Source organism: Erinaceus europaeus, chromosome 6 (genome assembly GCF_950295315.1).
Source record: "Erinaceus europaeus chromosome 6, mEriEur2.1, whole genome shotgun sequence".
Lineage (NCBI taxonomy): Eukaryota > Metazoa > Chordata > Mammalia > Eulipotyphla > Erinaceidae > Erinaceus > Erinaceus europaeus.
The window spans coordinates 12,894,812-12,920,893 of record NC_080167.1 but is presented as its reverse complement, the minus strand read 5'-3'; the positions used below and the strand labels follow the sequence as shown (position 1 = coordinate 12,920,893).

Below are 26,082 nucleotides of genomic sequence, written 5' to 3'. Positions count from 1 at the left end.
TAAAAATTGATTCCAGAAGAATTTAAAGACGGGTGCTGTCTTTGTTGATCTCACAGGAGCCTGTGACACGGTCTGGCACCGTGGTCTCCTAGTCAAGATCTCAAGATGCCTGCCTCCATGGGTGGCCAACACTATATCGTTTCTTCTCCAAAACAGAAGATTCCGGGTGCATCTGGGTGACAAGTCTAGCAGATGGAGACTTGTCTCAAGTGGCCTCCCCCAGGGCTCTGTTCTGGCTCCTACGCTATTCAATATTTACATCAATGACCTCCCAGAAACTTCAAGGAAGTTCATCTACGCCGATGACATCTGCTGTGCAATTCAGGCATCCAAGTTCGACATCCTTGAGGAAACACTCACAAAAGACATGTCTCTGATATCTGATTACTGTAAAAAATGGCGACTAATCCCTAGCACTGCAAAAACGGTATCATCTGTTTTCCATCTACACCATGCCTCGGCCTCGCGTGAGCTTAATGTGCAGCTTGGCGATACGAGAATCCGGCATGAAGCCCAGCCAGTCTATCTTGGCGTTACTCTCGATCGCACTCTGTCATTTCACGAACATCTCATAAAAACTGCAGCAAAGGTGGGCGCGAGGAATAACATCATTGCAAGACTGGCCAGCTCCTCATGGGGCGCGAGCGCTTCCACACTACGATCATCATCTCTGGCATTATGCTATTCCACTGCAGAATACTGTGCCCCAGTATGGTTCCGTAGCCCCCATGTCCACTTGGTCGATTCCAAATTATATTCCTCCATGAGGATCATTTCTGGAACCATCCGTTCCACCCCGGTTCCATGGCTGCCAGTTCTTAGCAACATCGCCCCGCCAGATATTCGTCAGGATGCGGCATCGTCTAAGTTCATTTCCCACATCTACGCTCGACCAGACCTGCCAATATACGCGGATATCTTCGCCCACCCTGTCCAACGCTTGACGTCTCGTCACCCAATCTGGTCCCCTACGCCTACACTGAACTTCTCTGTTCCAGTCTCTTGGAAACAGAGTTGGCAGTCAGCAGAGGTAAAGAACAAACACCTCATCACAGACCCCTGCAAGCATCAACCTGGCTTTGACCTAGCACGTTATGACTGGGCCCTCCTCAATCGCTATCGAACAGGCCATGGCCGGTGTGCCGCTATGTTCCATCGCTGGGGAGCCAGAGACGACCCGAACTGCCCCTGCGGCTACAGACATACTATGACCCACATAGTCAACGACTGCCACCTCTCCAGATTCAAAGGAGGTCTCGAAACTTTACATCAGGCTCAACCTGACGCTGTTGACTGGCTACGGAAGAAGGGCAAACGCTAGAAGTGCTGTTGTCTCCCCAAACCCCAAAGCCTCTATCTTTAAAAATAATAATAATAATAATAAAATAATAATAATAATAATAATTACAATAAAACAAGGGCAACAAAAGGGGAAAAATAAGTTTTTTTTTAAATCTTGATACTGTAAGTTTATTTGCAAAAATATTGCAAGTTTATTTGTCTTCGGTGTTCAGTGCTCACTCAACTTTATACTACACTGCTGGGCACATACTGGGCCCTGCCCTGCCCAGGACATGTTAAGACCTCAAGAAATATGTTAAATGAGAAAGGAATACATAAATGAACAAACCCTACAAAGAAAAAGAAAACAAATACAGTATTCTGGAAAGTGAGTCTATCAGAGAAATGAAAGCTACAAAACCACAACTGGAAATTTAAAGAGCCATTTAGTGGGTTAGGAAGAGAGCAGAATGGTTATGCAAGTAACTTTCAAGCCTGAGGTTCCCAGCACTACCAAAACTGATAGCCCAGAAGTGTATTGTTATTATTATTAAAGATTTAGTTATTTATTTATGGGGGGGAGAGGAAAAAAAAGAGAACCAGAACGTCACTCTGCACATGCTATGCTGAGGATCAAACTCAGGACCTCATATTGGAGAGTCCAATGCTATATTCACTGCACCATCTCCTGGGCCACGAACCACCAAGGTTATTGGTAGGGCGTGATGCCTGCAAGACAAAACCCACCACACCCAGCAGCCATATGCCCCCCCCCCCTTGTATAGAGACATGGAGAGAAGCTGAGAAGGACAGGGGAGGGAGGTAGAGAGAGAGAGCTGCAGCACTGCTTGGCTATTTCTGAAGCTTTCTCCCTGTAGACAGAGACAGAAGGGATGATGGGGAGAGGTTTGATCCCAGGTCCTTGCACACGGTAATGTGTGTGTTCTCCTGGGTGTTTCTTACACATTTGAGTTTCAAAGAGAATGGTTATGCCAATTGTCTATAGAAAAGCAAAGCAGTTTTCACTCAACAAGACACCGTGCCACTCCTTGCATGATACAAGACAAGACTTGCAGAATTAATACTGCTCAACAAAGGCTCAGAATAGAGACCACATTCATTGAAAACTTCGGAGTCTTTACTAATGAACTATAGCAGAATAATTATCTGGGGCTCAGCCAGGCACCAAAGGGAAATGTCTGAACTCACCACTGAAGTGATTATCATTCAGGAAATATAACTGGGAAATATGTGCACCTGATCCAGACTAAGGCAAGTCAGTAAGACAGAGTAGAACAAAACATCTTCTGCAAAAAGAATGTATGTACACAAGTGCTTATAAAGTCTGGGGAATATTTGTTTTTCTTTGACATCTCTCAAAGCTGCTTTGCAACTGCTGACCTGCAATTGCTATATTCTATATAAATTCACTTTGTATCATACTTGGCCATCACTCTCACTTCCCCCCTTACCTTTACAAACATTTTAAAATAATGAGCAGTTCAGGAGGTGGCATGATGAATGCATCAATGATCTCTCAAACATGACATCCCAAATTCAATCCCTGACATTGCATATGCCAGAGTGATGTTCTGTTTCTATCTATCTAATCTATCTACCTATATTTCTATCTATCTTTCTAACTCTTTCTCTCTCTCTCCATATATATATATATATGGAAATATATTTACTTATTTTATTCCATATAAATATATGGAAATAAAAATTACCAATGATAGTGATCCAAGAAGTGGCACAGTAGATAGTCCTGAACTGACAAGAGGTTCTGGGTTCAGTCCCCAGTATCACATGTATGAGAGTGATACTCTGGCTCATTTTTGTTCCCCCTTCCCCTTTCTATCCTTAAAGAATAAATCTTAAGAAGTCGGGCGGTAGCACAGCGGGTTAAGCACACGTGGCACAAAGCACAAGGACCCACGTAAGGATCCGGCTCCTCACCTGCAGGGGAGTCACTTCACAGGCGGTGAAGCAGGTCTGCAGGTGTCTCTCTGTCTCTCTTCCTCTCTATCTCCCTCTTCTCTCTCAATTTCTGTCTCTATCCAATAACAAATAAAAAATAAAAAGGCTTAATTAAAAAAAATAAACCTTAAATAAAAATAATGGTTACCAAAAAAGCACCAGGGGGAAAAAAGTGCTAGAGATCACCAAGTCACATGAGAGGTTCTGTTGAGAACCACATAGCACAAGAGAATAATTTTAGTAAAGGGAGAATGAAAAGTAAAGTAGGTGTTCTAGTGAGGTCAGGGGAGGTTTTCAAAACCCCAGAATATTTCACTCAAACATGCCAGTTTATGAATAATGAGGTGTACCCTAAAGATGTTTCAACCAATCAAATTCTACACAGAAAAGTTATTTCAAACCTGCACACCAAAAATATAATTTCAACCTACCACATCTCAACCCACAATTTCACAGTTAATCACCCTGCCCACTTCTACCCTCAAAATATTCAACAAGAGTTGAGCTCATAGACAAGGATTCTAACAGTTGTAAAGTCCTAAAACTTTGGCAATACAATATCACTGTACAAAGTCAGTGGAGCTATTAAACAGTGATTCTGAAGAACTCAGAGAAGGCCTGTGCTCTCCAGTGAGGATGCCCATGTTCAAATTCCAGCTCTGCAACTTACTAACTACAACTCTTAGCAGCAAATTAATCTCTGGCCTTTTGTTAACTACAATAATCACAATAACCTTACCAGGTTAGAACTCAATAGTGGGGGCTGGTAAATTACTAGTGGACAGGCTTCATTATGTATGAGCTTGTATATCTGTCGGCAAATAAATGAGTGAGTGAATGAGTGAATGAATGGATGGATGGATGGATGGATGGATGAATTCAAGTAACTTAAGTAGCTTAAGGGTGCAAATGTATTTGAAAAATAAAAACAGGGGCTGTCCCAAGGCCAGGAAGTCAAAAGTTGTTATTGCTGAAGTCAAGGACAGTTGTATCCTTTCCTTTCTTCTTCTTGTTAGTTTATATCAATTGCCTTGGAATTCCTGGTGAAAGACTACAGATTTCCTCCAAAGTAACTGTAACAAAAGGTATATAATTCTGGCTTCTATTGTTGTTTCTAAGATCTATTTATTAATAAGAGAACCAGAAACCACTCTAAAGCATTCGATGGTGATGGTCGCAGACTGAACCTAGAACCTCATGCAGGTGCTCTACCATCTGTGTCATAGACCAGACCACCTTGCTTCTGTTTGAAGACTATGGAATTCCTAACATCCTGATGTTATAGAACTATGAAATGAGAAAGGTAGGTTTGTTTGTTTTGTTGTTACTACAGTACTGCTCAACCCTGGCTTGCTATGTGTGTGTGTGGGGGTGGGGGGGTGCTGAGCCTAGAACTCTGGAGCCTCAGAAAGCCTTTCTGGCATAACCACACTGCTATCTCCTCCAGTGGAAAAGGTTCTTCTTAATGAATAGTTCAAATACTTAAACTCTTAATGTCTTATATGACATCAAAGGTATTTTCTTTGGTTCTCAAGAACAATTTTGGCAATCCAATCATGCTTAAAAGCTTTGACTCTTCTTAGTTTTTTTTTTTTTTTAATAAAGTCTGCAGAGCTCTAACATGCCACAAATTATGAACCCTGGATTCAGTTTTCACCCTTAGTCACTCTTCTGTTTCTTCAGTGCCACCTGAAAATACTGAAAGGAAATGAAAAAAAGAATAAGCAGCCCTGAGGAAATGGAAATTGGTGTCCTCTCTCCCACTCACCACCTGTGTGACCTTTGGAAAATCAGCGTCCTCAGTGCTAAGACAGGTGCATTACGGTAAAGACAGTAAGCCTGTTAACAATTCACAGGGGTTGAAATCCTAGTTTTATCAAAGTGAGCTTAGAAAAATCACACATTAATAAAAACCTAGTTTCTTCACCTATGAAGAAAAAAAAAAGGGGGGGGTTGGAATGGATAGAAATAAGCCTTCATGAAAAAAGATCCAGGGGGCCAGGTGGTGGCACATCCAGTTAAGCGCACAGACTACCATGCTCAAGGGCTGGGTGGGATTCGATCCCCCCCACTCTCCACCTGCAGGGGGGTCACTTCATGAGCGGTGAACCAGGTCTGCAGGTGTCTTTCTTTCTCCCTCTTATCTCCCCTCCTCTCAACTTCTCTGTCGTGCCAAAAAAAAAAAAAAAAAAAAAACAAAGCAAAAAACTATCCATTCCAGAAACATGTGAAGATATTAAATGAGACAACCCATACAAAAGGCCAAAGACGTGGCTTGTCATAACTGGGATCTATACACATGAACTATATCGTTACTACTACCCGCTTTACAGGGCTGTTGCTGGGACTGAATGAGAAGGTGAGAGGCAAGCAACATACAAATTACAAGATAAAAGCAGAATCAATTGTATCAGAAACAAAGTTTCTTCCTGCCCCACCTCCACGCCAAAAAAAAAAAAAAAAAAAAGTTCAATAGCCTCACCCATAGAGGGAAAAACCTCCGTTTAGTAATAGCCACACTAGAAACACTCCATCGAATTTTGCAGAAGCCGCTGACCTTGAAATCCTCCTCACCATCATCTCCTGAGACAGACCCAGATTATACAAACCATTTCAGAGGGACGGAAATGCGAGAGAGGACATTGTCCAAGTAAAGAACATCTCGTTTATTAAAAAAAAAAAAAAAAAAAACGAATTTTTAAATTTTTTTCCCCCCTCACAATAGTAGCGGGAAGACACCAAGCCTGAGGGTGGATGGAAGCGTGGTGAAAATGAATCCACTAAAGCACGAGGAGGGCGGGCTGCAGAGAAAAAGCGGAGAAGCTGCATAAAGGGAGAGCTCTGAGGCAGCCCCCCAGCCCCTCCGACTGCAACTCGCACGGCCCGAGACCCCCCCCCCCTTCCCCGCGGGCCCGGGGCAGCTGTCTCCGCTCGGAAGAGCTCTGGGCCGCTCCCGACTCGAGCGGGGTGACCCTGCATCAGCCCCCTACCCTTTTAGGACCTCTCATGTATCTATCTCCGTGCACCCCGACCACGGCCGGTCGGACCCGAGACCCCGAACGCCTGGGCCCCGCTCCTGCAGCTGAGTCTTCCGGAGGAGAATTTCCCCCGAGCTGGGTGTCCACCCCACGCTCACGACCCGGCCGCCCGCGGGGAGATCCCAAGTCGCTCCACAGCGCCCCCGAACAGCGCAGCTTGCGGGCAGGCAGGGGAGGTTTCCCAGAGAGAAAGTATCTCAAGGGGCCTGCCCTTGCGGCCGTCCACGCTGACGAGCTCGGTCGACCCGGCCGCGCCACCGCCGCCTCGGGGCTCAGGAAGGCCCGGCCGGCGCCTACGCGAGGCCCGCGGCTGCGGCCTAGAGGCCCGCGCGGCCCGCCCCCGCGCCCTCTGGTTCCGCACCCTGCTCCTCAACGCCCCTACCCGGCCTCCGCCTCGGCCTCGGCAGCCACGGGCATGTCTGGCCGGCGACCGGGCTGGCCCCTGGCACTCACCGTAAATGGGCCGGAGGCGCCTGTCGTTAGGGTCCTGCACATGGCCCCGCGTCGCCATGATGACAAGCGCAGAAGCTCAGTGCGCACGCGTCAGGCAGGTCCCGGGGAAGGGGCTGTTAAAGGGCCAGCGCCGATCTCGCCCCTCTATCGCGATAGGCGTAAGCGTGTGAGTGCGAGCGCCTGCGTGGAGAGCGAAGCGCCCGCCCCCGCCCCTTCTGCGAGCAACTCTTCTTCTCCCGTGTTGGGGGCGATTAACTGGAGCCGGAGGTGGTGTCTGCTGCCCAAGTCGGTTCTGAGTTTTTTCTTTGAGAAAGAAGGGAAGGAATTTTCGGAGAAAGTTAAGTTTCAGCCGCTCCTTTGTATCCTACTGATCCACTGTGCTGAAGGACCTGTTCATCCTGTCTTTGGTTAATTGTCCAGAGAGACTGGCCACTCCTCTGCAAGACTGACCCAGGGGAAAGAGTGCTGCTCAGAGAAAGCCCGCTCTCCCGGGGCGCCACCAGCTAAGACACGTGCTAAATAAATAGCAGTCCGGGGCAGGGGAGATAGCATAATGATAATCCAAAAAGACTTTCATGCCTGAGGCTTTTGGGTCCCTGGGGCACACCTGTTCTGAACACATACACTACAGTGTACGAGGACCCAGGATAAAGCTCCTGGTACCCACCTGCAGGGAAAAAGCTTCACAAGTGATGCAACATTGCTCAGGTGTCTCTCTTTCTGTTTCCCTTTCTATCACTTTCCTATTGATTGCTTTCTGTTTCTTTTTTTAAAATTTTTTTAGAATTATTTTTTAATTCTTTAAATCGTTATTTGTTTTGAACAGAGACAGAGAAATTATGAGGGGAGGTGGAAATAGTGCGGAAGAGAGACACCTGCAGACCTGCTTCACCACTCGTGAAACTTCCCCCCCCCCCCCGCAGGTGGGGACCAGGGGCTTGAACCCAGATCCTTGTACATTATAATGTGTGCACTTAACCAGGTGCGCCACCGCCTGGCCCGATTTCTCTCTGTTTCTATCCAATAAATAAATGAAATAGTAAGGGGGGGGGGGGAAAGGAAGGAAGAGAGGGGGGAAGTAATAATACTAATCCTTTTTAGATTTATTTGAGACAAAAAGAGAGAACCAGAGCACACTCTGCCATATTCAGTGTTGGTAACTGAACTGAGGACCTCATGCTTGAGAATTGAACAGTCTATCCTCCAAACTACCTCCAGGCCACAGTAATACTAAATATAACAAAAGAGGGGCTAGGCACTGGTGCACCATTGCTGGAATTGAGGACCTAGGTTCAAGTCTCTGGTACTCACCTACAGGGTAGAAGCTGTCACAAGCAGTAGAACAGTGCTGCAGATATCTCTCCCTCTTTCTATTTCGCTTTTCCCCCTTGCTCCCCCTCTCTAATTCTGTCTGACTCATGAAAATAAAAAGGGGGGTAGCCTCTAGGAAATGGTGGTGGCAAAAAGAAAGCAATCATTTTAAAGGTACTAATAATGGTGTTGAGTGTTTTCTTTGCATCTGCTTCTTCATCTGGACTATAGCATGTATTTCACATCAACCATAGGAGATAGATCTTTTATTATCATAGCTTTAGTGCTGTGTGTTTGGTGGGTTAGTTGGTTTTTGGTTATTGTCAAAGTTCCACAGCTCAAGGATGACTTTTTCAGATTAAGACAAAAAGGCAGAGACAGACAAACAGACACCCCCCAACCCCCAGCACTAAAGCTTTCTCCAGTGCTGTGAGGCCAGGTTCAAACCTGGGTTGTACACATGGCAAAGCAGTGCACTGTCCAAATGAGATATTTTTCCAGCCCTATTACCAAACTTGACAAATGCAGAAACAGGCTTAGAGATGAACAATAATAACTACAACAATAAAAAAAGAAGTCATGGAATACTACTCTACAATAAAAAAATATATATATTTAATTTTTTTTTCCTTTAGTTGCCCTTGTTTTGTTGTTGTAGTTATTACTATTGTTGTTATTGATGTCATTGTTGTTAGATAGGACAGAGAAATGGAGAGAGGAAGGGAAGACAAGAGACGGAGAAAGAAAGACAGACACTTGCAGACCTGCTTCACTGCCTGTGAAGCGAATCCCCTGCAGGTGGGGAGCCGGGGACATGAACCAGGATCCTTATGCGGGTCCTTGCACTTTGTGCCACCTGAGCTTAACCCGCTGCGCTACCGCCCGACTCCCCCATATAAAATATTTTTAAATGAATAAATAAATTTAAATATGACTGATCATCTCTAAGCCTGTTTCTGCATTTGTCAAGTTTGGTAATAGGGCTGGAAAAATATCTCATTTGGACAGTGCACTGCTTTGCCATGTGTACAACCCAGGTTTGAACCTGGCCTCACAACACTGGAGAAGGCTTCAGTGCTGGGGGTTGGGGGGGTGTCTGTTTGTTCAATCCCCAGCAGCACGTGTACCAGAGTGATGTCTGGTTCTTTCTCTCTCCTCCTGTCTTTCTCATAAATAAATAACATCTTTACAATATATATATATATATATATATATATATATATATATATATATATATTATACACTTATTTTGTATAGGGAAAGAGAAATTGAGAATGGAAGAGAGATAGGGAGGGAGAGAGACGCCTACAGCACTGCATCACTGCATGTGAAGCTTCCCCCTGCACATGGGGACACAGGATTTGCACGTGGTATGTGCACCCAACCAGATGTGCCACCACCCAGGCCACACCACGCCCCCCCCCCCTTTTTTTTCCAGAGCACTGCTCAGCTCTGGTTTATGGTGGTGCTGCAGATTGAACTGGGACCTTTATTGCCTTAGGCATGAAAAGTCTCTTTGCATAAACATTTGCTGTCTGCCCAGCTCTATTTATTCATTTTTTGGGTAGAGACAGAAAAGCTTAGATGGTTTTGGGGCCAGGTGGTGACACACCTGTTTGAGTGCACATGTTACAGTGCACAAGGACCCATGTTCAAGCCCCTGGTCCCCCCCACCTGCAGGAGGAAAGCTTCATGAGTGGTGAAGCAGGGCTGCAGGTGTCTCTCTGTCTCTCTCCCTCTCTATCACCCCCTTCCCTCTTGACTTCTGGCTGTCTCTATCCAATAAAGATAATAAAACAATTTTTTAAAAACTGAGATGGAAGGGGGCTGATAGAAGATAGAAAGCAGGGGAGGCAAGGTGGAGCCAAGCAAGATGGTGACTTGGAGACACCTGGCCTGAACTCTGCAAGGAGGTGGCTTCAAAACTGGGAAGTTCAGCCATCAGGTTCCAGATGCTATCATGATGCCAACCGGACTTCCCTGGGCAGATGACCCCACCAGTGTGTCCTGGAACCCCACTTCTCCAGAGCTCTGCCCCACTAGGGAAAGAGAGAGACAGGCTGTGAGTATGGATCAACCTGTCAATGCCCATGTCCAGCAGGGAAGCAATTACAGAAGCCAGACCTTCCACCTTCTGCACCTCATAATGACCCTGGGTCCACACTCCCAGAGGGATACAGAATAGGAAAGCTATCAGGGGAGGGGATGGGATATGGAATTCTGGTGGCGGGAATTGTGTGGAATTGTACCCCTCTTATCCTATGGTTTTTGTCAGTGTTTCCATTTTATAAATAAAAATTAAAAATTTTAAAAAGATAGAAAGAAGGACAAAGAGAGACACCGTGGCACTGCTACAACACTTGTGAAGCCTCCCCCTGCAGGTGGGGGCCAGAGGTTTGAACCCAGGTCCTTGCACACAGTAACGTGCATTCAAGCAAGTGTGCCACCACCAGGCTCTCGGTCCATGTGTAGTTGATGAAATCAAAACTTGGATTTGGACCCATATCTGTTTGAATTCAGAGTCAGAGTTACTGTTTATTTTTATAGATTTATTTACTAATGAGAGAGCGAGAACCAGAGCATTACTCTGCACATGTGATGCCAGAAATTGAACTTGGGCTTTCAGACTTGAGTGTCCAGTGTTTGACTCACTACACCACCTCCGAGGTTGCCCGAATTGCTGTTTATTCTACTGTTAAGACTCAGGAAATCAATCCTGAGAACCACGAACTAGGTCACCATTCTGTTTATTTTGTGAGGAACCAGGATTAAATGTTGAAACATATCCATCAAGATGGAAAAGAAAAATGAGAAACAGCATCATCATGTGGGCACACCCAAAGCCACCACATCCAACTGCCCCCACCCCCACCCCACCTGTGCCATTTGGGTACAAAGCACCCTTGTGCCTCACTGTCCTTGAATGAGGCTTCTCACCAGAACAAATCTGCCACCAAATAGGATCAGAATGAGGGGCCTCCTGGTTTGTTTTTTATTGCTGGGGCTGGTGCCTACATAACAAATACACCACTCCCAATAGTAATTTTTCCTATTTATTTATTTATTTATTTATTTGATAGGACAGATAGAAATTGAGAGGGGAAAGAGTGATAGAGAGAGAGAGAGAGAGACACTTGGGGCTGGGTGGAGGCACACCTGGTTAAGTGCACGTGTTACAATGCTCAAGGACCCAGGTTCAAGGCCCTAATCCCCACCTGCAGGGGAAAAATTTCACATGAAGCAGTACTATGGGTGTCTCTTTGTCTCTCTGACTCTCTCCCTCTCTATATCCCCCTTCCTCTCTATTTCTGGCTGTCTCTATCAAATAAAGATAATTTAACAAAAAAAAAAAAAAGACACCTGCAGTACTGCTTCATCACTCATGAAGGTTCTTCCCTGCATGTGGGGACCAGGAGCTTGAACATAGGCCCTCACACATGGTGTGCTTAACCAGGTGCATCACTGCCTGACCCTTCCCCTTTTTAAAATCTGTTTATTTTTGATTGACACACAGAAATTGAGGGGGACAGGAGAGGGAGAGGGAGAGAAAAAAAAAGATAAGATACCTGTAGCACTTCTCCACCACTTAGGAAGTCTCCCTTTTGCAGGTAGGGATGGTGGGGGGGCTTCAACCTGGGTTTGTGTGCATAACAGTATGTGTACTCAATCAGGTGCTCCACTGCCCACTCCCCTCTTTTTTTTTTTTTTTTTAAGATTTACTTATTTATTCTATAAGATGAGATGGAGAGAGAAAGAGAGAAAAGAAAACTGCTGTTGTGGCCTAAGGTGCTGTTAGGAATTGAACCTGTGGTCTCTGAAGCCTCAGACATCCATGTTCTGTGTTCTAACAATTTGAGTTATCTAACTCCTTGTTTCCCAGTTTTTTTTTTAATTATATGATTCCACCTTTCCCAGGGAATTTTTTTTGCCTCCAGGATTATCAATGGGACTTGGTGCCTGCACTATGAATCCACTGCTCCTGGAGGCTATTTTGTTTACTTTTGTTGCCTTGTGTTTATCATTGTTATTATTATTGTCATTGCTGTCATTGTTGGATAGGACAGAGAGAAATCAAGAGAGGAGGAGAAGACGGGGGGAGGAGAGAAAGATAGACACCTGCAGACCTGCTTCACCGCTTGTGAAGCAACCCCCCTGCAGATAGGAAGCCAGGAGATCAAACCAGGATTCTTATGTCGGTCCTTGTGCTTTGCGCCATGTGCGCTTAACCCACTGCACCACCACCCAGCCCCCTCCCAGGGAATTTTAAATAATTGTTCTAAAAAATATTTTATTTATTTTAATGAGAGATATATAGAGAGAGAACAAGACACAGAAAGACCAGAGCACTGCTCAGCTCTGGCTTATGGTGGTGCTGGGACCTCAGAGCTTCAGGCATGAAGGTCTTTTTGCAAAACTATTATGCTGCATCCATAGCTAAACATTATTTGAATTTCATATGTATATGAGACAGGAGAGAGAGGGGGAAATAGAGAGAAAGAGAAGAGAGGGAGTCAGTCAATAGCGCAGCAGGTTAAGTGCACATGACACTAAGTGCAAGGACCGGCATAAGGATCCCGGTTCGAGCCCCCGGCTCCCCACCTGCAGGGTTGTTGCTTCACAGGCAGTGAAGCAGGTCTGCAGGTGTCTGTCTTTATCTCCCCCTTTGTGTCTTCCCCTCCTCTCTCCATTTCTCTCTGTCCTATCCAACGACGATATCAATAACAACAACAATAATAACTACAACAATAAAAAAACAACAAGGACAACAAAAGGAAATAAATAAATAAATATTAAAAAGAGAGAGAGAGAAGAGATAGTATACTCCCCCACCTGTGGGGTGTACCTTCCTATTCTTGACCCCCAAAAAAGGAGCTCACCATTTAATGAGCACCTGCTTCCTGCCAAGAATCAAGCATTTCCCCAGAATATTGTCTCTAAGAGTTTGCTCTCAGAGACACTGTGTAGCAAGAAGGATGGGCTTGTCCCTCCCTTGAGAAGCATGATTCTTCCCTGAAATGATTCAGATCTGCCAAAGGGTGTGACAGCTGCCATGGAGGGGAGCAGGTAAGGACAGGCCCAGAGCCAGGTCACAGCTTCAGTCTCAGGTTCTGAGGACAAAGGGTAGGGATGGGAAATGAGCAATGCCAATTCATCTGACCGGGTTGCCAAACAGGCTTTCAGGGTGGAGGGACACATTCCACCTAGAGAAGTGACTCAAGGATCTTTAGGTCTTTGCTGGGCAGGTAAAGAAGGCTCTGGTCCTGCCAAGCACAAGGAATAGGGCGCCAAGCCTGTTAGTGTTTTCCGGGGCCAGGTCACCAAAGGTAACCTGAGAACACAGCTGAATAACCCCAGTCCTAGCCAGGAGCCCCAGATGGGCCCCACAGCAAAGTGTGGTATTTTTCCATTCTGGGAATTTCTTGAAATTAGGTAACTCACTGACTCTTTCAAAGGCACAAAGGAGGACTGCAGGTCATCTCCCCCACTCCCCTTTTCCAACTCAGCCTCAGCTCTGTCCACCTGGACGCAGGTCTCAGAGCCATCCTGGGGCCAGCTCATTGAGCCTCTGGACCTCCTGACCTTGCTGGTTAGCATGACTGGGGAGCCTGGAGTCCTCTATGGGAACTGGCTGCTCCTTCTTCAGTTCCTGAAAAGGATGCAGGGTCTGGAGAGAAAGCGCACCAGATAAGTTGTGTACCTTGCCATGTAAGAGACACAGCACCACGTGAAAAGTGCCATGGCCCTGGGAGAAACTGTCATGCTGTAGTCCCTCTCTGTCTGGGTGAAAAAGCAGCCAAGGGGGGCCAGGCGGTAGTGCAGTGGGTTAAGCGCACATGACATGAAGCACAAGGACTGGTGTAAGGATCCTGGTTCGAGCCCCCAACTCCCCATCTGCGGGAGGGGGGGTTGCTTCATAAGCAGTGAAGCAGGTGTCTAACTTTCTCTCTCCCTGTCTTCCCCTTCTCTCTCCATTTCTCTCTGTCCTATCCAACAACAACAGCAATAACAATGATATCAATAGCAATAACAACAAGGGCAACAAACTGGGAAAAAATGGTCTCCAGGAGTAGTGGATTTATAGTGCAGGTACCAAGCCCCAGCAATAACCCTGGAGGTAAAACAAGCAAGCAAGCAAGTGAGGCCCTGGTTCGAGAACAACCAAAAAGATGTGTTTTAATTTTCAAAGATTTGAGAGGGGAAGGGAGAGGGAGAGGGAGAGACAGAGAGACCGAGACCAAAGCATCACTTTGGCACATGCAATTAAACTCAGAACCTCATATTCTCAGGTCCAACACCTTAGTCACTTCACCACCTTCCAGGCTGCTTTAATTTGGAATAACTCGACTTTTAGAAGAGGTGAGAATCTGTGAGTCGGGCAGTAGCACAGTGGGTTAAGCACAGGTTGTGCAAAGTGCAAGAACTGGGTATGAATCCCGGCTTGAACTCCTGGCTCCCCATCTGCAGGGGAGTCGCTTCACAAGCGGTGAAGCAGGTCTGCAGGTGTCTTTCTCTCCCCCTCTCTGTCTTCCCCTCCTCTCTCCATTTCTCTCTATCCTATCCAACAACGACATCAATAACTACAGCAATAAAAAATGAACAACAAAAATAAATAAATATATATATAAAAAGAAATAAAAGTGAGAATCAGTAAAGTAGCTCACTTAGTGAGCTGTTTTGCTGTGTGTGACCCAGGTTCGAACCCAAGCCCCATCACATTGAAGGAAGTTTCAGTGCTGAGGGCTAGCTAGCTCTCTGTCTCTTTGCCTCTATGCCTCTCTCTCTCTCTCTCTCTCTCTCTCTCTCTCTCACCAGAGCACTGAGCAGCTGTTATATTTGAACTTGGGACTTCAGAGCCTTAGGCCTGAGAGTCTCTTTGCATAATCATTATGATCTACCCCACCCTAGTCTCTTTAATGTTCTGTCTCTGTCTCTATCAAAAAAGAAAAGGTGAAAACAAAATAGAGAAAGATTTCCCAGCTCCCCGTCATACAGATGCCTTAGATTACCATGCTACATTCATCAAAGCTAAGACCATGCTTCAGGAGATAGTATAGTAAATAAAGCACTGGACTCTCAAGTATGAGGTCCCAACAGCACATGTAGCAGAGTGATGTCTGGTTCTTTCTCTCTCCTCCCATCTTTCTCAATAAATAAATAACATCTTTTTTTTTTTTTTGCCTCCAATTTTATCACTGGGGCTTGGTGCCAGTGGCCATTTTTTGTTCTTTTCTTTCTTTTTTTTTTTTTTATTGGGTAGGACAGAGAGAAACGAAGAGGGGAGCGAGAGATAGAGTGGGAGAGACAGAGAGACTCCTGTAGACCTGCTTCGCCACATGTGAAGCAACCCCCCTACAGGTGGGAAGCTGGGAGCTCAAATTGGGATCCTTGAGCGAGTCCTTGCACTTCATATTATGTGCTCTTAATCTGATGTGCCACTGCCCGACCCCCAATAAATAAAATCTTTAAAAAGAACAAAAAAAAACTGGGTCCAGGTGGTGGCATACCAGGTGGGGCATACATACAGTGTGCAAGGACCCAGGTTGGAGCTCCTGGTCCCCACCTGCAGGGGGAAGCTTCACAAGTGGTGAAGCAGGGCTGGAGGTGTCTCTCTGCCTCTGTCTTTGTCTCTATCACCCCCTCTCAATTTCTAGTTATCTCTAGCCAATAAATAAAGATAATTTTTTTAAAAAAAGAATATAAAAAGAAAAAAAACAAGACAGTAACATCAGCACAGTACGATTCACTAAATTCTAGACTCTGCTCTTCCATGAGTGGTGGTTCTGTCTCAGAATACTGCTGAAGATATCACAGCACAGTTACTGTTGCTTCCTTCAGGCTCCTCTGGTTATCATTGTTTCCATATTTTTCACAGCCTTGACATATAAAAAATACATATTTGTATTTTAATTAATTTGACAGAGACAGAGAGAAATTGAAAATCAAGGGAAAGCTGACTATTTTAAAAGACTAGTCAAGTGTTTTATAGACTGTCAAACAACTCCTTCTCATTAGCTTGGGTTTATGGGTTTTGAGAAACATGCTAGAGAAGTTCTCACTACCTCATGGGGGGAGACATGTCATCATTACAAATTATCTGAACACTGGTAGTTTATCAAGGTCTTGTTCACCAGGTTTCTCAACTATGAAATCATTATTTTTCCCTTTCTACATTCAACTCTTTGGAAAATGGGATGCACACTCAAATGGTGGTGGACCCGGGTTCCACCCCCCATTCCCCACCTGCAGAGGGAAAGCTTTGCAAGTGGTGAAGCACTGTTTCAGGTGTCTCTATTTCCTTTTTTTTTCCCCTTTTATTGCCCTTGTTTATCATCGTTGTTGTTGTTTTATTGCTGTCGTCGTTGTTGGATAGGACAGAGAGAAATGGAGAGAGGAGGGGAAGACAAAGAGGGGAAGAGAAAGATAGACACCTGCAGACCTGCTTCACCGCCTGTGAAGTGACTCCCCTACAGGTGGGGAGCCTGGGACTTGAACTGGGATCCTTACACCGGTCCTTGCACTCTGCGCCATGTGCGTTTAACCCACTGTGCTACCGCCCGGCTCTCAGGTGTCTCTGTTTCTTTCCCTCCTTATTTCCCCCTACCCTCTCGATTCCTGGCTGTCTCTATACAGTAAATAAAGATAAAATATTAAAAACATTAAAATAAAACAATTTAAAAAGAGGGGGGCAGGATTCGACTTCTGGAGGCAGAGCTACGAACAGCAGATCGCTTTCTCTCCTCTCCTCTCCCGGATCAACTAGGAATACCAAAGGAGACCACCCGGGACCGAAACAAGACAGAACTAGAATGACCACAGGAACCCAGTAAATCACCGAATCTGGAGCAGCGACAGGAAGGGACACCAGGGGACAGAGATCTAACCAGGAAACTCAGAAGACCTTTACCTCAGTGGCATAGCTGAGGGGCTGTGAAAGTCTCTTTGCATAACCACTGGATTATCTCTGCCACACCCTGCTTTATCTCTTGGTCAGGAGTCAGTGATTAAGCTAAGAAGCCTATTGATAGTTTATACCCCTCAGGTTCCCATAGCCTACAGGGAAGGGAAAAAAAAAAGAAAGAGGCTTTTTAACCACTGAGCTCCAACTCAGGGATTGAAATAACTGTTAACTTCCACCACTGTGAACCCTTTTACTTACTTAGACACAAGTCAATCCAGGCAATAGTGATCAATAATTTGAAAAGTATTGATAAAGGGAACTCATAACATAATATATAAAATGGTTAAAACAACAAGAAAAAATATTGGAGAATCGAACCAGGACAAGAATCCAGCTAAAAGTCCTCCAGAGGGTGAAGCACAAAATAACGAGTTCAACATCCAAACATTAGCTAAGGAAATAATAACAGGAGTGAGTAAAGAATTTGAAAAAATTGTAATCAGAAATGCAGGAACAACAAATGAGAATATGGAAGAAAATTCTAATTATCTCATGGTTATTAGAGAGCTGAAAGCTTAAATCGCTGAGCTAAGAAGGCAGCTAGCTGAACAAGCTAAAACAGTATCAGAGCAGGGCAACAAAATAGATGAACTCCAGAAAACAGTAGAGGGCAGAGGGAATAGAATCTATGAGGCTGAAGACAGAATTAGCAAGATTGAGGATGAATTAGAGACAACTAAAAAAGAAGTAAGAGATCTCAAAAAGAGATTAAGAGATGCTGAAAACAACAACAGAGTCCTATGGGATGACTTCAAAAGAAACAATATACGCATTATTGGCATACCAGAGGAAGAAAGAGAAGGAGAGGAAGAAAGCATTTTCCAGGCCATAGTAGCTGAAAATTTCTCTAGTCTAGACAACACCAAAGACATAAAGATTCAAGAAGCCCAGAGGGTCCCAAACAGAATTAACCCAGACCTAAAGACACCAAGACATGTCATACTTAGAATGGAAAGGAATAAGGATAAAGAAAGGATCCTAAAGGCTGCAAGAGAAAAACAAAGAGTCACTTACAAAGGAAAACCCATAAGATTAGCAGCAGACTTCTCCATACAAACACTACAGGCCAGAAGAGAATGGCAAGATATCTATCGAGTGCTCAATGAGAAAGGCTTTCAGCCAAGAATACTATATCCTGCTAGACTGTCATTCAGACTAGATGGAGGCATCAAAACCTTCTCAGACAAGCAACAGTTGAAGGAGTCAACCATCACCAAGCCTGCCCTGACAGAAGTTCTGAAAGTCTCCTATAAACAACCAGACCACCACAAATAGGACATATATCAAAACACTAAGGAAATAATAACAGGAGTGAGTAAAGAATTTGAAAAAACTGTAATCAGAAATGCAGGAACAACAAATGAGAATATGGAAGAAAATACTAATTATCTCATGGTTATTAGAGAGCTGAAAGCTGAAATCGCTGAGCTAAGAATGCAACTAGCTGAACAAGCTAAAACAGTATCAGAGCAGGGCAACAAAATAGCTGAACTCCTGTCCAACAATGACGACATCAATAACAACAACAATAACTACAACAACAATAAAAAACAACAAAGGCTACAGGTCCAAGAAGGATGACAGAGGACCCAGTGGGGGTTGTACTGTTATATGGGAAACGGGAATGTTATGCATGTACAAACTATTGTATTTACTGCTTAATGTAAAATATTAACTCCCCAATAAAGAAATAAAAAAGGCAACAAAAGGGAGAATAAATAAATATTTAAAAAATTTAAAAGAAATACATTTTTAATTTTTTTTTTTTTTTTTGCCTAGGGTTATTCCTGGGGCTCGGTACCTGCACTGCAAATCCACTGCTCCTGGAGGCTATTTTTCCTATTTTGTTGCCCTTGTTGTGCGAATTTGAAAGAATCAGAGTTACAATCTTGATTTGGCTACTACTTTACAACGTGATTCTGCCCTTCCTCTTCCTCATCAGAAAAGGGATGGACTAGGCTGGGGAGACAGCATAATGGTTATACAAAAAGGCTTTCAAGCCTGAGGCTCTGAGGTTCCAGGTTCAGTTCCCAGCACCACCATAAGCCAAAACTGAGCAGTGTTCTGGTAAAAAAAAAAAAAAAGGGAAAGAAAGAAAGAAAGAAAAGAAAAGAAAGAAAGAAGGAAAGAAAAGAAAAGGAAAGGAGAGAAAAGAAAAGAAAAGAAAAGAAAAGAAAAGAAAAGAAAAGAAAAGAAAAGAAAAGAAAAGAAAAGAAAAGGAATGGACTAATCGGTCTCTTTCTAGGTACCGTTCGCCTAGTGCAGCCTTTGTCCAAACCTGAACTTTTAAATATGTCCACAAGGTGGCGAACGAATGCCAGAACTCCCAGGCCACGTCTCAGGTCTGAAAGGGTAACTTCCTCAAATTAAAAAAAAAAAAAAAAAAAAAAAATCCATATTAGATGTCAGATGCAGGCAAAAACTATGGGCCACCTAGAATATACCTAAAATAGACCTACTAGCTTTTTCCAAAATGGAAACCAAATCTTCATCTGCAGTATTCCAGCCTTTAGGTTCATGATTAGTCAACAATTTGTTTGACTTTATATGTCAACTCTTTTTTCAGCCACCAGGTTCCAGATGCTATCATGATGCCAACCGGACTTTCCTGGGCAGATGACCCCACCAATGTGTCCTGGAGCCCCATCACCCCAGACCTTTGCCTCACTAGGGAAACAGAGAGACAGGCTGGGAGTATGGATCGACCTGCCAATGCCATGTCCAGCGGGGAAGCAATTACAGAAGCCAGACCTTCCACCTTCTGCACCCCATAATGATCCTGGGTCCATGCTCCCAGAGGGTTAAAAAATAGTAAAGATATCAGGGGAGGGGATGGGATACGGAGTTCTGGTGGTGGGAATTGTGTGGAATTGTATCCCTCTTATCCTATGGTCTTGTCGGTGTTTCCATTTTATAAATAAAAGTTTTTATAAATTTTTATAAATAAAAGTTTTTTTAAAAAGTTTCTCCTTTGGGTTATTGCTGAGGTTAGGCGCCTACAGAAGGCCACTGTTCCTAGCATCCATTTTTTCTTTCTTTATGATAAAAGGGTGGAGATAGAGAAGAAGAGAGAGGAGAGAGGGAGGGAGAGAAACAGAGGACAGATAACTACAACATGAAACTTTCCCTTTGCAGGTGGGGGCCTGGGGCTTAAACTCAGGTCCTTACCCATGGTAACATGTGCACTCTACCAGATGAATCACATCACCCAGCTCCACTTCAATTAATTAGTCTTTTTTTTTTCTTAGTAAGAACCAGAGAGGCAGAGAGAAAGAAGTAAATAAAGATTATATATATGTATATATATTTTTTTGTTTTTGTTTTTTAATTTTTTATCTTTATTTATTTGTTGGATAGAGACAGCCATAAATCGAGAGGGAAGGGGGTGACAGAGGGGGAGAGAGACAGAGAGACACCTGCAGTACTGCTTTGCTGCTTGCAAAGCTTTCTCTCTGCAGGTAGGGACTAGGGGCTCAAACCTGGGTCCTTGTGCACTATTGCATGTGCACTCAACCAGGTGCACCACCACCTGGCCCCTTACTAAAGGTAATTTAAAAAAAAATTAAAATAGGCCTTCAAGGGAGTTGGGCGGTAGCACAGCAGGATAAGCACTAGTGGCGCAAAGCACAAGGACCGGCATAAGGATCCCGGTTTGAGCCCCCGGCTCCCCACCTTCAAGAGAGTTGCTTCACAAGTGGTAAAGCAGGTCTGCAGGTGTCTATCTTTTTCTCCCCCTCTCTGTCTTCCCCTCCCCTCTCCATTTCTCTCTGTCCTATCCAACAATGACGACATTAGTAACAACAATAATAACTACAACAATAAAACAACAAGGGCAGCAAAAGGGAATAAATAAATATTTAAAAAATAATATTTTTAAAAAATAGGCCTTCAAAATAACTCACTTGGATAGTGCACTGCTTGCCTATGTGCAGCCCAAATTTGAACTTGACATCTACCACACTGAAGGAAGCTTCAGTGCTGGGGTCTTTTTATTTTTTTTTTCTCTCTCTCTCTCTGACTCATTGTTTCTATATTAAAAAAAAAAAGTGCAGTGGTCCAGGAGGTGGTATAGTGGATAAAGCATTGGACTCTCAAGCATCCAGGTCCTGAGTTCAATTCCTGTCAACACATGTACCAGAGTGATGTCTGGTTCTTTCTCTCTCTCCTCCTATCTTTCTCATTAATAAATAAATAAATTCTTTTTAAAAAAAAGTGCAGTTGGAAGATAGTTCACTTGATAGGGTACATGCCTTGCCATGCATATGGCCTACATTCAAGTCCTGGTACCATATGTGAGTACCACAACACCAGCACCAGGGGAAGTTCTAATGCCTCTCTCTTTCTCTGTCTCATCCTCTATATGAAATAAAAATAAAACTGTAGACCAGAAAGTGTTTTTATATATATATATATATATATATATATATATATATATATATATATATGAAATTTAGTGAGGGTGGAGAGAGAGAGAAAGAGAGAGAGAAAGAGAGAGAAGCAGATCAGAGCACTGAGAGAGAGACAGAGAGAGAGAGAAGCAGATCAGAGCACTGTTCAACTCTTATTTATATCCCAGGGAGTGTTGAAATCCTGTGAAGCCTCCTTTTTTCATGGTGCTTCAGTGGGGTGGCCAGGGGCTTGGACCTGGTAAAGTGTAGAGTCTACCAGGTGAGTTATCTCCTAGCTCCTAATTTTCCCCCTTAATTATCCATTTAAGCTAGAGGGTCCTCCAGTTTCATTAAGCATAAGCATAACCCACAAACTTCTAAAGTGAATATTCTGAAAACACATACACACACACACACACACACACACACACACACACACTGAAATTCTCATCTGGGTGGCGTTTGAGCTGCAAGTTGCTATCTGCATTTCTTTTTTTTTTTAATTAAAAAAATTTTTTTTTTACAATTTCTTTGTTTTTTCATTTTTATTTATAAAAAGGAAACACTGACAAAACAATAGGATAAGAGGGGGCTACCTGCATTTCAGCAAGCATCCTCCCACTCCAAATGCTGCCAGCTCTGCCAGCCATCAAACCATCCTCTGGAAACACTGATTAAACGTTCAGGTTCTTTCCCTTGGGAAGTGTAGAGGATTTTCTTAGGAGGCCTGGGGCTGAGAAAACAGCTTTTCTGGAAGGAAAAGAAGGACAGAAGCAAGACTCTAAGAAGTCTCCTTCTTAAAAGAAGGGCTCAGTGCAGGCGTGCGAGGGAGGCAGCAGCTGGAAGGACAATTTCACAGAATGCTTTTTCAGATCCACTTCCCAGCATGCTCTCTGAGACCCACTGTCTCGCCTCCTAATGAGTACATATGAATCTCCCAGACTCAGCTGAGTTTCCCAGCTCTTGCTTCAGAACTGACAACACCTTGTCAACAGTTCAGGACCTGAGGACAGAGCTGTCACTGGCAAAGTTCAATTAGGAAAATGGCATCTAGCAATAGTTTCACAAGTGGTACTCTAGCAGGAGGTGGGTCTGCTCATGACTGTGTGCAAGAGGGCAAACAGAACGGATGTTTAAAGCTCTAGCTGAAAGTCCCAGCTCACTGACAGGATGTCAGCATGAAGTGATCTTCCTATGGGGTTGCTGTTGGTTAGCTCCCTAAAAGCTGCCAGCCCTTTAGAGCTTGACAATTGTCTGAGGCCCCTGGTAATCAGCAGGTGACCAGCTGATTAATGAGTGTATGCCTGAGCCACCACATCTTCACTGACATGCAGAAGATGGAGCCGGGTGGGGGTATAGCATAATGGTTATGCAAAGAGACTCTTATGCCAGAGGCTCTAAAGTCCCAGGTTCAATCCCCTACCCCCTGGTAATGAGCAGGTGACCAGCTGATTAAAACTAGTAGGTAGACATTAATAGACTAATGAAACAAAGGACATACTTGAGAATCACCAACTCATGGAGGTTGAAACTCTTTGTGTTCATGTAGGTGACTGGAAGATTAAAAAAAATAAAAGGGGGGTGGCAGACAGTAGCACACCAGGTTAAGTGCACATAGTTCAAAGCACAGGGACCAGTGCAAGTATCCCAGTTTGAGCCCCTGGATCCTCACCTGCAGGGGGTCACTTTGTCACTTTGCAAGCAGTGAAGCAGCTCTGCAGGTGTCTATCTTTCTCCCCCTCTCTGTCTTTTCCTCCTCTCTTAATTTCTCTGTGTCTATCCAACAACAGCAGCAGCAGCAGCAGCAGCAGCAACAACAACAACAACAATACTAACAACAACAATGGAAAAAAAGTTCACCTCCAGGAACAGTGGACTCATAGTACAGTGCAGGCTGTATATTCAGCTCCCAGCACCATCAGTAGCCAGAATTGAGCAGTGCTCTGGTAAAATGAATAACGGTAATAATAGTGTGCTTCTCACATGTGACACACAGGGAGAAAGAAGCCAGAGCACACTCTGGTATTTGCAGGACTGAGGACTGAGCCAGGAACTCCAGGCACCCAAGTCTAGCGCTTTACCTATTGAGCAGTTTCCCTCGCTGCCCCAGGAACTTTTGACAAGCACGATCTAAAGGAAGATATACATTTCATAGCACAGCAAATCCACTCTCAGATAGTCACTTGTGAAATGAATGTCATATTGAAACAACAATAATAATATTCATACCTGGGCCAAAACAAGTCAGATAAGTATCAACAGTCCAGTAGTTTGCAGCCTGGGCGCTGGTGTGGCAGGTAGATCAAAGGACTTGTGTGCATAGGGTCCTGAGTTTAACCTCTGACATCATATGTGCCAGAGTGATGTTCTGGCTTGTCTCTCATTGTCATAAAACAAATTAATATATCTCGGGAGTCGGCAGTAGCACAGTGGGTTAAGCGCACATGGTGCAAAGCTCAGGAATCGGCATAAGGATCCCGGTTCGAGCCCCTGGCTCCCCACCTGCAGGGGAGTCGCTTCACAGGCAGTGAAGCAGGTCTGCAAGTGTCTATCTTTCTCTCCCCCCCCCTCTGTTTTCCCCTCCTCTCTCCATTTCTCTCAGTCCTATCTAACAACAATGACATCAATAAGTACAACAACAATGAAAAACAAGGGCAACAAATAGGAAAAATAAATAAATAAATATAAAAAGAATTTAAAAAAGAATTAATATATCTCAAAAAAAAAAAAAGGTAAGGGTGGGAATAGCATAGTGGTTATACCTGAGGCTCCAAAGTCTCAAGTTCAATCCCCTGCACCACCATAAGCCAGAGCTGAACAATGCAGTGTGCTGGTTAAAAAAAAAAAAAAAAAAGGTAGAGGACTGAGTGGTGGTGTGAAATGGAGAGATGGAGAGAGGAGGGGAAGACAGAGAAAGACAGACACCTGCAGACCTCTTTCACTGCCTGTGAAGCGACTCCCCTGCAGGTGGGGAGACAGGAGCTCAAATCGGTATTCTTATGCTGGTCCTTGCGCTTTGCACCACCTGTGCTTAACCCACTGCGCTACCACCTGACTCCCTCATTTATTTTCATGATGTCTGTGAGTGAGAGGAAGAATAATACTGCTCATCTCTGGCATATAGTGGTGCTGAGGATTGAACCTGGGACTTCTGGAACCTCGGATATGCAAGTCTAGTGCATTCCCACTTTACATTACCCCTGTCTGGCATATTTATTGTATTTATTTATTTATTTATTTATTTTTGTATGAAAATAAGTAAATGAATCACATGTCATATATGAGTTCATTCACCTGAAATGTCCAAAGTTAGGCAAGGTTCAGTGGTTGTTAGGTGAAGAGAAGAGATAAAGTATAGGGGTGAGGGTAGTGGCAAGGGAGAGACTATTCAAGCTCATAAGTCTTTCTGGGGATGGTAGAAATAGGCCAGAATTAGTCATGGTGGTGACTGCACGAGCCTGCCTATATACTAACAACAATGACATGGGCTTTTTAATTTTTCTGTTTGTTTGCTTACATAGAGAGGGAAAAAGAGAACACAACACTGTCTGCAGCCAGTTAAGCCAACCGTGCTGCCCTCCCCACGGTGCCCGGTGTGCAATGGTTGCAAACAGCTGCCTCCTGGGTAGTGTGTGTGCCTGGTGCTTATACAGGCTGCCCCAAAGGACCCTGGAAACAGCCCTTCCTGCTCCCTATTCACTTTATGCCCGACTCTCTGCTGTCCCTAACCTTAGGCTCCAGGAAGGGATGCAGGGTGTCTTTGGGAAGCCCCAGGTCTCTGTGGCCAGGGTCCACATCAGCCATGTCATCATGTCCACCTGCACCAATCTGCAGAACAAGGAGCATGGCCTTGCACAGGGCCAAGTTCAAATACTCTGGACGCCAGAAGATCCACATATCCAAGAAATGGGGCTTCAACTTTAATACAGATAAATTTGAAGACATGGTGGCTGAAAAACACCCCATCTCAGATGGCTGTGGAGTCAAATACATCCCCAACTGCAGTCTCCTGACAAGTGGAGGGCCCTGCACTCCTGAGAGCCTCAGAGATGTTCCCTAATCAATTATAATAAATCAAGATCCTGCTTTAAAAAAGAGAGATAGACAAGCGTTGAAGCAGGTCTGCAGGTGTCTGTCTTTCTCTCCCCCTCTCTGTCTTCCCCTCCTCTCTCTACTTCTCTCTGTCCTATCCAACAACAATGATAGCAATAACAACAACAATAATAACTACAATAAAACAAGAGCAACAAAAGGAAATAAATATTAATAAAATAAAATAAAATAAAAAGAGAGAGACCACAACACTGAAGCTTCTTTTCTTTCATTCTTTTTCTTTTTTTGCCCAAATGTTTGGAGCTTCACACATACATAGTACCATTGCCTTGGTCAGTTTTTCCTTTCTTCATTCCAGAGAAGGAGAGGACAGAGACAGAGATATAGAGACAGAGAGGGAGAGAGAGGTAGGGGGAGGTGGGGGTCCCTGCAGCGGCAACACACTCAATTCAGTGCATATAGTACCATACGCAAGGACCCGTGCAAGAATCTGGGTTCTAGGCCCTGCTCCCTACCTGCAGCCGGGATGCTTCACAAGTGGTGGAACGCAAGGCAGCAGATGTCTCTCTTTTTCTTTCCCTTTCTATTTCCCTCTCCTTTCTCAATATCTCTCTGAGAT

General features: G+C 44.3%; 1 protein-coding gene and 1 non-coding gene across 2 annotated transcripts in view; one reads left to right on the top strand and one right to left on the bottom strand.

Moving 5' to 3' along the window:
* Positions 1–7,026, bottom strand: part of NAA25 (N-alpha-acetyltransferase 25, NatB auxiliary subunit) — a 70,725-nt gene extending 63,699 nt beyond the window's left edge. The window contains exon 1 of the mRNA XM_060193071.1: positions 6,753–7,026. Coding sequence (XP_060049054.1) covers positions 6,753–6,810 — 58 coding nt within the window. The 5' untranslated portion in view covers positions 6,811–7,026. The remainder of the gene's footprint in view (positions 1–6,752) is intronic.
* A 17,932-nt stretch (positions 7,027–24,958) lies between these two features.
* Positions 24,959–25,091, top strand: LOC132539172 (small nucleolar RNA SNORA70). Its single transcript, XR_009550471.1, has one exon. It is a non-coding gene; the product is annotated as a small nucleolar RNA SNORA70 (small nucleolar RNA).
* The last annotated feature ends 991 nt before the right edge of the window (positions 25,092–26,082 follow it).